The sequence below is a fragment of the Liolophura sinensis genome, chromosome 13 (genome assembly GCF_032854445.1).
Source record: "Liolophura sinensis isolate JHLJ2023 chromosome 13, CUHK_Ljap_v2, whole genome shotgun sequence".
Lineage (NCBI taxonomy): Eukaryota > Metazoa > Mollusca > Polyplacophora > Chitonida > Chitonidae > Liolophura > Liolophura sinensis.
The window spans coordinates 7,470,822-7,484,409 of NC_088307.1; the positions used below are offsets into that span (position 1 = coordinate 7,470,822).

At 41.8% G+C, this 13,588-nt stretch overlaps 2 protein-coding genes across 2 annotated transcripts; one reads left to right on the forward strand and one right to left on the reverse strand.

Annotated features, from left to right (window-relative positions):
* Positions 1–1,877: 1,877 nt before the first annotated feature.
* On the reverse strand, positions 1,878–9,507 carry LOC135480440 (ubiquinone biosynthesis protein COQ4 homolog, mitochondrial-like). The gene is made up of 7 exons (XM_064760273.1): positions 9,332–9,507; positions 7,773–7,910; positions 6,498–6,594; positions 6,035–6,137; positions 4,943–5,051; positions 3,278–3,392; positions 1,878–2,801 (listed from the first exon to the last, which is right to left on the reverse strand). The coding sequence occupies exons 1-7, from the start codon at positions 9,426–9,428 to the stop codon at positions 2,618–2,620; spliced, it is 843 nt and encodes a 280-aa protein (XP_064616343.1). The 5' UTR covers positions 9,429–9,507; the 3' UTR covers positions 1,878–2,617.
* A 125-nt stretch (positions 9,508–9,632) lies between these two features.
* LOC135480438 (uncharacterized) lies at positions 9,633–12,642 on the forward strand. The gene is made up of 2 exons (XM_064760272.1): positions 9,633–10,228; positions 11,849–12,642. The coding sequence occupies exons 1-2, from the start codon at positions 9,633–9,635 to the stop codon at positions 11,955–11,957; spliced, it is 705 nt and encodes a 234-aa protein (XP_064616342.1). The 3' UTR covers positions 11,958–12,642.
* Positions 12,643–13,588: the final 946 nt, after the last annotated feature.

Consider the following 13,588-nt stretch of genomic DNA (forward strand, 5'->3'; position numbering starts at 1 on the left):
CAAAATAAATCTTTTAAGTGCATGTGCACTGCAGACATGCTCACATCTATATTTAGGATATGCAACTGTGGTTATGGAACCCGATAGAGGACATGTCACTACCTCGACCTTTCTGCTACAGGGTGAGGCAACGAGGTGACGAGGTAGCCAAGCGAGGTAACAAGGTAACGAAGGTCCAACTACCTGAGTAGATCGTCCGTCCACATACCTAGGCCCACGTGCCTGTTTAAACGCCTATACATTTATACTTGGTTGGCGAAGTTTCACAGGCACAGTGACAATCAATGGTAAAGCGCACACCGACCATTTCACGCCTAGTCCGAGAAGTCCGCTCTAAACGATGGCAAGAATCCAAAACAGGTGTCAACTGTGGATCTTACATCTCAGCTCGCCCGCACACACAACATCGCATGTATATGTTCCTTCCCGTAAGGGCACGCCAGACCCAAATATGCGACTCGGTCACCGCTGAGGCAGGAGCCATTTTACCAGTTTTAAATAGTTTGACTATAACTATAGGTCCAACTATCGCATATTGCAACAGAAATCAGCCGTCTTTGAAGGTAACCAGTGGCCAAGAAGGTAAGATTCCATATGGCGTTGACGAACTACTCGTCCCTGAGTTGAAGCGAGATCATGGTAATCAAGGTGCGTACTGAGTAATCGCTGCGAAAAGTGGTCTAATACTGTCAGGCCGATATGTGTCTTTGATACGAAAAATACGTGTGGATTGGACGTCGAGAATGGCAGAATGTGCTGGATAGCATCAACAGAGATGTATGTCAAAACGGACTGAAGAATGCTTTGAGTCCATTCAACTTAGCTGAGATGGTGTTAGGTGGGCTGGCGCTTCCAGCCTTTACTTTTTATAAGGGCCAAGGGTATAGGGTATATCATGGTATAAGCACGTAAGGGCGATCTACCGATTTGAAACAAGGTCCTGTGATTGTGAAATTCTCCTGAATGACAAAAATGTTGTCATATTAGCTCCCGAAACACGTGATCGACGCTACGCTATCAGACTAGGCATCTCACAAACTCTTGATGCATGTTCTTGACTGCTGGCCTGAGACAAAAAAAAAAAAAAAAAATTGCAAGTCAATTTTCAAGGCCTTGTCAAAATCAGACAGATACTAGGCAATTTGTATTGGTGGTCGGACATGGACAACCATGAGAAAGACGCTGTAAAACATTGTCAGCTCGCAGTGTCAAATGCGGATTTACTACATGCTGTTGGAGGGGGAGTGGCCGCCTCAAATTGCAGGAGACGCATTAATAGCATTGTAATACGAAACCGCAACGGACAGCCAGACTCCGGAAGATCAAGATTGATACATGTAACTTTTGCTTAGCGCTTTTTATTAGCGCATCGTCCACCGTCATCTCATTTGTGGTATGACCCGAGGCGGGTTCGATCCCAAGTCTCCCGACAACGAAGCGATTAGGCCACTGACGCGGTCGAAATTACAGTGACTGGATTACAGTTTAACTTAGGCCGTGCGTCGAAGCAACATACCGAAAATAACGGACTGATCTTCTGGTTATATCAAAACAAGAAATAACAACCATTGAATAACCAAGTGTGCCATAATTTTATCATTTAATGAACACATCTTCAAAGCATAGGTATTTCTTATATCATATATAATGCGCCCGCAATTGTGAAATATTTCTTTGGGTTGTGTTATCACGTTTTTGCTACTGCAATGGATGATGACCTTGACCTCTGACCAACACTTTGACCTTGCCGAACTACTTATAATGTACGTTTTTCTCGTACGTTATCAGTAGTGAAAGTGTAATAAAAACTGGTTGTCAACTCATCAATGTGGATATAACTAGCTATTTTATAAGGTTAAGCTTGGCATACACCGGATATTAAGACCCAAGAAATCAACATGGCCGCTGTGTTTATGGCGGTAACCGCTTGTGTATGGGAAACAGCGACGAGGCTCAACTGGGGTTGTATATCCAATTGTTACGTGGAGCCGTTATATCGATCCAATCTAAAGTCGTACGGTCATCAGCCACTACACCAACTCCGTACGACCAGTGGAGTCGAATTCCGTCTTAGCCTCTCGGGTATACTTAGCTTAGGGTTACACACACTTAGGCATATTTTGCAGCTTGGGAACGGCAGATAACGGAATATCTGGGACGGATTCCACATAAGTCAAAATTTAAAATTGCATCATAATGCTTAGTTTTTGCTACTGGAAAATGAAACTTGCATGCATTTGTCTTAAGACAACACTGATGAGGTGGACAAACTTTTAATTTCTGAAATCTGATTTCAGATAGCATTTCAAATTCTAACTTCAGTCAGAATTCACTTTATGAAATCGTCCCCTGGTCTTCAAAGTTAATCCTGATTCATTTAGTTTTCACTCAACTGCTGTGCACTCATGCAAGTCACTGAGGAAATTTCTCACGTATGACACACATTTATTCGCCCGCAGGGCGTGTAAAGAGTTCTAAACTTGTTTCCCTTTAAGTCTCTTTATCAGGGCTGCCCTTCACCCGTGTCCTGTTCGGTGCATGTCTCTTCACCAGAAGCTGTCCTCCATCTGCGTTTCCCCTGTGGTGTGACTTTTAGATCTCGGTGTATGATACTTTGTCAGGAGCTGTCCTTCATTCGCGGACTGCCTGTTACCGGAAGTGGTATTATGTCCAGCTCTCGGCGCAAGTCCTCTAGGTTTTGTTCCCAATGCTTCTCATAGTACACAGCCATCAGGAATTTGGCGCTACTGCCACATTTGATAGCCCACGGCAGATACGTCTGCAGGTACTTCCTCTGCCATCTGGGGAATCAGAAAACCAGAAAATGCAGAATTCTTCTGGGGTCTACTCCCTAACAGTATTGAATTAAAGTTTGATACATGTCTTCACCATGGCAAGTTACATACAAGTACCAAGTTTAGGTTTCACTCTGTTTTGTCCATTTTCGACAAAATAATTGCCATTTTGGACCTGTGTAGGAGATTCTTTTAAACAGTTTGCCATACTGAAACTTGATGGATCACTTGACCATGACAAGTTACAGTTTCACGTTAATTCATTCACTTTCGAGAAAAGTATGACCATTTCTTGTCCAGCTATTGACGCTGATAGTTTGCCAGACGTTTTCTCTAAACAGCTTTATTAGTCAGAACTGAAACTTGGTAGACGTCTTCACCATGGCAAGTCCCAGATAAATTCCTACTTTGGGACAGTTTCTTCTTTTCTTGATAAAATTATCACCATATCTGTTTTATTGTCTTGGCATCACTCGACTTACCTTGGGCCAAATCTAACGGGCCCCATTAGGGCTCCCATCACACACATCGGTAGCCCCGTCTGTATGGCCTCTATCCACTTCACAACCACTTCACCCAACATGTTAGGCGGCATTCCTGCCGGGAGAGAAGACAGACAATACAGGGAGTGTGTGTGTGTGTGTGTGTGGGAGGAGGGTGGTGGTCGTGGTGTGGGGTATTTACCTCAGTTAATAAGTATCTCACATTCTAAAAATATACATTTCACTCCACAGATCAAAAGAACTTGGGCAATGTGTTTAGGAACTCATCCGTCAAAGCCCAGAAGATTATATCCTGTAATTTTCAACCTTGATTGTTTCAAAATAATCCTAAAACAATCATAATATATGTAGAAAAAATCCAGGAACAAAATTTCATGACATCCATCCTCATAACTCCTTACACAAGTTTTCCAAAAAACAGGTCCACTTTTATGGCAAAAATATGATTTTAACATGTAAAAGTTAGCCGAAACTATCACACTTTTTCTGAGGGTGAAGTATTTTAGAAATTTCAGAAAATGCCACATACATCACCTCTCATTTACCTGTGACAGCGTGGAACATGTGGTGACACAGTCTGTACCCTACCATCACACATATCACTTCACGTTTACCTGTGACAATGTGGAACATGCCATGACATCACCTCACATTTATCTGTGACAGTACGGAACATGTGGTGAAATTGTCTGTACCCTAACATCACTTACATCACCTCACATTCACCTGTGACAATGTGGAGCATGCCATGACATTGTCTGTACCATAACATCACCTCACATTTATCTGTGGCAGTGTGGAACATGTGGTGACATTGTCTGTACCCTAACATCACCTCACATTTATCTGTGACAGTGTGGAACATGTGGTGACATTGTCTGTACCCTAAAATCACCTCACATTTATCTGTGACAGTGTGGAACATGTGGTGACACTGTTTGTACCCTAACATCACCTCACATCACCTCACGTTTACCTGTGACAATGCTGAACATGCCGTGACATTGTCTGTACCCTAACATCATCTCACATTTATCTGTGACAGTGTGGAACATGCCATGACATTGTCTGTACCCTAACATCACCTCACATTTATCTGTGACAGTGTGGAACATATGGTGACATTGTCTGTACCCTAACATCACATACATCACCTCACATTCACCTGTGACAATGTGGAACATGCTGTGACATTGTCTGTACCCTAACATCACCTCACATTTACTTGTGACAGTTTGGAACATGCCGTGACATTGTCTGTACCCTTACATCATCTCACATTTACCTGTGACAGTGTGGAACATGTGGTGACATTGTCTGTACCCTAAAATCACCTCATCATTTACCTGTGACAGTGTGGAACATGTGCTGACATTGTCTGTACCCTAACATCACCTCACATTTACCCGTGACAGTGTGGAACATGTGCTGACATTGTCTGTACCCTTACATCACCTCACATTTACCTGTGACAGTGTGGAACATGTGTTGACATTGTCTGTACTTTAACATCACCTCACATTTACCTGTGACAATGTGGAACATGTGGTGATATTGTCTCTACCCTAAGATCACCTCACATTTACTGTGAAGTGTGGAATATATGGTGACATTGTCTGTACCCTAACATCACCTCACATTTACCTGTGACAGTGTGGAACATGTCGTGACATTGTCTGTACCTTAACATGATGTACATAAGTTCTGGGTCGTCAACAAATCGAACAGGAGCTCTTGCATCTGGACTAAAACCCTGAAATAAGCAAGGAGTGCTTAAAATGGCCAACATAATGTACAGATATGTACACTGAGATTTACATCTGAAGAGCTGGAACACAAAGTGTGGATTGAATCCTGGCCTCGGATAGGGAATTTCTATATATCCCTGGTGTCACTGTTTGTGGGGCTTTACTCAATTATTTGCATAGTTCATTGGTATTTAAAACATATGAATGAACAATTTTTCACACATAAAGGAAACGGGAGTTCCAAGAGTAAACCAGCAAATGCTGACTTATATTTATTTATTTATGTGATTTGTGTTTTACTCCGTACTCAAGAATATTTCACTTATACGACAGCGGCCAGAATTATGGTGGGAGGAAACCGGGCAGAGCCCGGAAGGAACCCACAACCATCCGCAGGTTACTGGCAGACCTTCCCATGTATGGTCAGAGAGGAAGCCAGCTGGTCTTGAACTCACAATGACAGCATTGGTGACAGGCTCCTGGGTCATTACCCTGTGCTAGTGCGCTAACCAACTGAGCCACGGAGGCCCCCTGCTGACTCATTGTAGGTTGAAATACAAAGTCTTCATTTGGGTGACCTTTCAAGTCCTACAATTTGGGCTAAATCAAGAAATGTAGTTCAAATATCAAAACCAAATACTAAGCTAAATATGACAATAAATACCAAGGATTTTAATAGAGGAATTCGCAGTTATAAATCACACATTTTCAATATCAAATTAATGAACACAAGCACATTTTATAAATTTTTCATTTCATTTTAATTTGTTTGAATTTAAACTTTTCCATATGACTGAATTTGGACACCCATTACGGGTATGAAAAATCGCCATTATCTGGCCCTGGATGGCTGCAGCCAACCTAACAAGAGATTGGTTCAAATCTGTCACCTTCATGTAATCAGGTGTTGCTGCAATACTAATACTTGAGATAGCAAGGATCCCACTTCTCTAATTAATAAATGATTTTAACGAGTAAATGTATTCACATGGTCATCAAGGAACCTCCAGTAAGCCTTCCCAAATGTGTCGTCGGGTAAGGTGCCCAGGTAGTTGATGTCTACGGTGTGTGTGTTAATGATTGGTCGCTCCCTGAAACCCAGTCAGTAAATATGGTACACATAAAACTTGTAACGGGAGCAGCCTTTAAGTGCTCACTTATTTGAGCAGTATCTAGTGGGAATTTCATAAGCTGGTAGACTGCTGGATTTCTGAGTGTAAATTGTGGTGTAATCCGCAGATGAAGTCTTTCAACCTTTAATACATGCTTATACATTACAAGTAATTTCACATTTTTATATGCAAAAAGATAAGCACATTTATTGGAACCACCCTAATTTGGTGAAAGTGATTTAAGAAAAGATAGATGATTTATTAATAACTAGATTCAGTTCTTGTTAGAGAATTAGACTTGTCTTAATATGAATCAAACAATGCAAGTATTTCTCTTACTCCAAAATCTGTCGGCCCACGTCATCTGCCTGCATTTTTCTGCGCATATTTTGTAAAGCATAATATCCAGTTGTTTCACCTAATGCAGCAATCATATCTGAAAAACAAAGTAACTCTCTGTGAAAACAACAAAATAAATAAATGAAATAAGCACAGAAATGTTCAATAAATAAATAAATAAAAATAATAACTAACAAAAAAATTAAAAGTTGAAAGTTTTCGGCAGAGGATGTGCTGTAACTCCATTCATCACATATTCTGATAGTATGATTTGAAATTTGATATCCCGAGAAATTATGCCAATTATTAAAGGTGTCGTATCTGTCAACTACATTCACTTTAATTCCACTCCTGAATTGTATTAATATCAACCAATTATGTCAGTGATCAATAACATGGAAAAAAGAAAAAAACACCAAAGCCAAACAAAAAAAGAACATGAATTTGAAATTTAGGTGCACACATGCAATGTTATCTTTGCAAAAGCGAAGTGCTTTTCACAAGCCATGCAAAAAACTAATCATAAAGCCACCAGAATAACCTGTGCTTTTAACAGGTCATGCAAAAAACTAACCATAAAGCCACTAGAAAAACCTGTGTTTTTTACAGGTCATACAAAAAACTAATTATAAAGCCACCAGAAAACCCTGAGCATTTTACAGGTCATACAGAAAACTAATCATAAAGCCACCAGAAAACCCTGAGCATTTTACAGGTCATACAAAAAACTAATCATAAAGCCACCAGAAAACCCTGAGCATTTTACAGGTCATACAAAAAACTAATCATAAAGCCACCAGAAAACCCTGAGCATTTTACAGGTCATACAAAAAACTAATCATAAAGCCACCAGAAAACCCTGAGCATTTTACAGGTCATACAAAAAACTAATCGTAAAGCCACCAGAAAACCCTGAGCATTTTACAGGTCATGCAAAAAACTAATCATAAAGCCACCAGAAAACCCTGAGCATTTTACAGGTCATACAAAAAACTAATCATAAAGCCACCAGAAAACCCTGAGCATTTTACAGGTCATACAAAAAACTAATCGTAAAGCCACCAGAAAACCCTGAGCATTTTACAGGTCATACAAAAAACTGATCATAAAGCCACCAGAAAACCCTGAGCATTTTACAGGTCATACAGAAAACTAATCATAAAGCCACCAGAAAACCCTGAGCATTTTACAGGTCATACAAAAAACTAATCATAAAGCCACCAGTAAAAACCTAGTGTCAATTGTCCAATATCACAAGCTCTGTGCAGACATTACCATCCCTAGCTGGGTTAATAATGGCCATGCCCGCTGCCCCGATAGATAGCAATGTTTTCTGGAAGACTGAGGTCGGGACATGACCGGGGTAATTCTCTCCAGTACAGTTGATCGTCTCTTCTCCATCATCTTGCCACTCTGTTAAGGAAAAGGAAGGCAGGTATAAAAAAAAAGAAGAAAAGAAAGATGTACATGCGCAATATCTGTTTCTACAAGTTTCCCACAGAATACTGACCGCTGAAATATCAATCAAGTGAAGTGCTGTTTATTTAACAATACCAGAGGTATTAATTGATTGACAATCCAGATGTCTGCAAGCTGCAGAGCCCGTCCCTAATAATCTTGTGAGGACAAGCAAGTAGGGTTTCGTGTTGACTTGCACTCAGGCCAACAATCAGCTCGTGATTGGCCAATGTTAAAATTTGGCAGGTAAAAAATTTGGCTAACTAATCAATATGTAGACAGAGAGGACTGAAATAGCTGATTATAGCAGCTAAAATAAGTGTGACACAGACTTAATTTTTGACATGTTAAATGACCTAGTCAGGTAACAGTGCAGCACCTTATTGCCTGAAACATTAAACTACATGCCATTTTTGAGGAATTTATTATGGAGTTAGGGTAGCAAACATGCATGAGAGATGCGAGTTCTCTTGAGTTCCGCATGGGGGGGGGGGGGACCCGTGCACATACCGAAAGTTGGGGTTAGAACCCCGGCAGTACATGGCCTTCGCACAAGAGTGTTGGGTGAATGGGGCATTTTCTAACGCCCATTTCTGACATATGCGCGAGCACCCGCACGTGGAACTTCAAAGAACTTGTATGTCTCAAGGCCCTATACGTTGTGGATGTGAAACAGGCAGCAAAGTTTAATTTAACTGAATTAACTTTCCCCATATGTAAGCCTGCTGACCTGCACCCATCTCCGTCAAGTATTGCCCAGCTGTAACAGCTTACTGTTCATACATTTTACTTGTGCTGGGCAGGTTGGAGCGAAAGTATACTGTATTTCAGGTGCATTTTCACTTAAAGTTTGGTATGTAAAATTGCAGTTTTAGAAACACACAATGGCCTTAAAATACATTCCATTTATTTATTTGATTGGTGTTTTACGCCCTACTCAAAAATATTTCACTTATACGATGCCGGATGATGGCCAGCCTTATGGTGGGAGGAAACCTCTCTGCCCAAGGAAACCCATGCCCATCCGCAGGTTGCTGACAGACCTTTCACGCACGGCCGAAGAGGAAGTCAGCATGAGATGGACTGGAACTCACAGTGACCGCATTGGTGAGAGTCTCCTGGGTCATTACGCTGCGATGGCTGGCTAACCAACTGAGCCACTGAGGCCCCAAAAATACTTTTGATACCAAGACTTAAGTTTGGATGAAATACAGTATTAATTGCAGGAAAGGGAAGTGTGTTATCAGCTCGGTGCCCTGCGTCCTGGATCACTAACAATTTAAAAGTCACGGGGCAAACGCAACGTTCCCTTTCATAACACCTATTTCTTACATTCGTGATTATTGAGCACGGAGCATTGCACAGATTATAGCTACCTGAAGTTGAATTCACAATTGTCCGGCGTGGACAGCGATGCACGTAAGGCATACATCCGCGATACGAACAAAGTTTTCGAACTAACAGTCTAGACATGATTTATCGACGCCACTTTTTCACCTTACAACCTTATGCTTCTCAACATATATCATTGGTGTTGTTGTTGCCCATGTTTACTCGTGAGTCTAAATTTACCACCAAACATTGAAGAGCTACTTCCGTGTTTTGATTCACGCGCCTCACGTGCTGTTTCAGGCACTGGATATCTACATTTGTCAATCACTGATAAATCTCTCATCAATGGCACGAGCTCCACTCCTAAACCGATGTGGTAAATCTGTACTAGCAGTCGGCAAAGACTTGTTGGGAACCAGAGAGTTGTCCGGTATAGATGGCGGTTGGAAACGGTTTACTTTTGCATCAACCTCAACAAATTCAGGAATTGCTATCATCAGCTGCAGACCATTTAGTTGGTGGCGTACGATCACCGTCACATCAGCAAGGCACACCACAAACCATATGACGCGCACTCAAGCGCTGCCAGTCTCCAAGTCACCACGGTTGTTACTTGGTCCAACTCGTTACAACAAGGCACACTCCGTCTCATCATGGATGTCGGTCTTTGAAAGACCTTTCAGTAGCGATTCTGGATCAGATCGAGGTCGATCGGAACTAGCAGATGACCCCGAAGACAGTCGAGCAGCAGAACGGCCGCTGGGACCGATAGAAGGTCGCTTGGCTATTGGTTTCACGTGTAAAATCTGCCAGACCCGCTGTACAAAGACATTTTCAAAGCTGTCATATAAAAAAGGTGTAGTAATCGTCCGGTGTGATGGCTGCGGCAGCAACCATTTGATAGCCGACAATCTGGGGTGGTTCTCTGACGTCCAGGGAAGGTGAGCAACGAATCCAACATGCGGCACGCATATTAGTTACAGATATGTTATGCGTCTCAGATTGGAGAGTTATAATGCTCGCATATCATGATTTTTACCGTTATCGCCTTTTTTCTGAAACTGTTCACTGTCATAATTTTTTCTCCCAAACTTGTGTGCACAGCTATCTAAAAGAGTTCATTTTCGACAAGACACTATACCAGACTAAAATAGAACTCCTCTGCACAAAGATATAGGAAAATATTCTTGATGATACATTCGATCATGATTTGCAAAGTAACCCTCGTGGCTGCGCTGCTCGAATCTAGAGTTAAATGTTTGCAAATATATACGCATATGTGAACATGGAGGTATAAATAGATGTTATCTATATCTCCGTGTTGTGAGCAACAGATCATATAATCGTGTTTCGTAGCAGCTTTGTGATTTACCGCATAAATTATCCTGTTATATGGTTCATAAAATGCCAACATTTAAGTAAGAAAATAAGAAATTTGTGCCTCAAACCAAAAGTTGACGAGATGTAGGTCTATGGTATATATTTTCATTTAACTTTCACCTATGTCAACCTGTGAAAACGGCGTGGAAATGATGAGAATTGTCTGAATGGTAAAAAGTAACCTCTCAGCAGAGATTATAATTATAGTTACTTGTTGGAGAAAGTTTATTCTAAACAGATTTTATGATGTGCGTGTATAACCTTGTGACAGCCCAGTTTCTTGTACGATCCTCCAGTAATCTTAACCAGGTTACTGATGCCCTGAAAATTGGTTATGATTTTTAGGAAAGCAGTCCTATGGCCTGTTTCCACAGACACGCGTTTGGTTTTCTCATAAGACGTCCGCTAACTCTTCGAGAATGGGAATAACCCCAATCGGCGTTTCAGGAGTCTCGCGAGTTCTCGCAGATATCGGCAAGACAAGGTGGGGGCTCTCGCAAACTAACGTAGATAGAAGGCGTTATTTTACGGTAGTTACTATAGATTGATCACACATCTGTCTGTCGACTCGACAGCGCCGTTGACACCTGACGTGAAATCACGTCTTTTTAGCTGCGGTGGTTTTTCCACGGACTCTGCAGGGGGCATGCACGATTGTTTAACACACGTGTTAACGCAGAGCGAATGGAACGTGTCAAAGTTTTAACACCAGAGTGAAAAAGAACCCTGATTGGAACAAGACCTGGATCGTCTTACCTTTCATTTCCAACAGTATAAAAGACGTACAGCATAGAGAGTAAATCCATAGCAGCGACGACAGTGTGATATTTCGCGAATGGTCACACGTAACCGGTGAATACGGCCTCTTACCTCAGTTATGGTTTTATTCCAACTGTTCATGTAAATAGCATAAATAGTCCCAAATTACACTCCCCCTAGCACCATGGTTTAAACAGAATTTGGTAAAAAAAATTCAGTGATGTTAATTGCAATTTATTAGACGTCACTGGTCTAGAATTGCCCAACATACCAAGAATTTAAAACTGGACTAAGCCACCAGTTTATTAGGTATCAGTCCGCTCAACGTGTATCGGTATAGGAACATACAGTATGTAACAACTGGTACACGGCGAATTTAACATTTAGCACTAATATGCTTTTGTGTCTTTCCTTAATTGTAGAAACGTAGAAGAAATCTTGGCTTCAAAAGGAGAGACTGTGAAAAAGCTGTCAGTGGAGGGACTTTTGGACGTGTCATTGGGCGATCGTGACTTGAAAGACGGGGATTGAGAAATAAACTGTAGTGGGGTGAAAGATGAGGGGCATGGGGTGGGTGAGAAATAAACTATCGTGAGGTGAAAGACGGGGAGTGAGAAATAACCTGTCGTGGGGTCTAAGACAGGTAATGAGAAATAAACTGTCGTCGGGTGAAAGACGGGGAGTGAGAAATAAGCTGTTGTGGGATGAAAGACGGGGAGTGAGAAATAAACTATCGTGGGGTGAAAGTTGGTGAGTAAAAAATGAACTGCCGTGATGTGAAAGATGGTGAGTAAAAAATAAACTATCGTGGGGTGAAATTCGGTGAGTAAGAAATAAACTATCATGAGGTGAAGGATGGGAAGTGAGTAATAATGTTTTGTTGGCTGAAAGACGGGGAGTGAGAAATAAACTGTCGTGAGGTGAAAGACAGGGAGTGAGAAATAAACTGTCGTGGGGTGAAAGACGAGGAGTGTGAAATAAATTGTCGTGGGATGAAAGACGAGGAGTGAGAAATAAACTGTCGTGGGTTGAAAGACGGGGAGTGAGAAATAAACTATCGTGGGGTGAAAGACAGGGAATGAGAAATAAACTGTCGTGGGATGAAAGATGGGTAGTGAGAAATGAACTGTCGTTGGGCGAAAGACGAGGAGTGAGAAATAAACTACCGTGGGATGAAAGACGGGGAGTGAGAAATAAACTATTGTAAGTTGAAGGAAGACCAGCAGTGCGAAATAAATTATCTTGGTCTTCTTCTTTCGTTTTTTTTTTTTATTTGTTATCTGAACCTGGTGTGTCCAATCCTGCTCAAAGCATTAAATTTGGCCGTGGAAGAACGGCAAATCATCGTCTGAACTTCCGTGTACATCTCTATATCTCACAACATCGCTATCATATTCTCAACAGCGCATGTATGGCTCTCTGCCTTCTCGCTTTATATCACTACCACCTGTAGAAAATTTTGTACACAAATCTTGAACAACGCTGAGGTCACGGTGATGAGACAGGAAATTATGTTAGAAAAATCAAACAATCCGCGTGAACCATTGTCTCTAATGATAATTTATACGTACGCATTCTCTTTATCTAAAGTGTGTACTACATGATTCTAACACCCAAAACAATTTGATTGATGGATTTAGATTAAATAGTTCCACGAGAGGACACAAGTGATGGTGCTAAGTCAAAACAAGCCTTCGTGCGTCTCACAGGCCCCAAAGGTCATCCTTGTCTATTGGTGGCAGTGATGTAAAGCGAAAGGTAGAGAGCGACGCATCCGCTGTCAGGAGTACATCGCTATCTCGCAATATCACTATACCTCGGAACATCGCTACCTCGGAAGAATGTGGGCCTCCGTGGCCGAGGGGGTTAGCACGCCATCGCGGCGCAGTCACTCAGGAGGAATCCCACCAAAGCGGTTGCAATGAGTTCAAGTCCAGCTCACGCTGGCTTCTCCAGCCGTACGTGGGACGGTCTCCCAGCAACCTGCAGATGGTCGTGAGTTTTGCCGGCGCTTTGCCTGGTTTCCTCCCTCCATAATGCTGGCCGCCGTCATGTAAGCGAAATATACTTGAGTACGGCGTAAAACACCATTCAAATAATTAAACATATAATAATCGGAACAACTCTACATCGCTTCGCAAGCTTGCTGGCTCTCTTCGGAA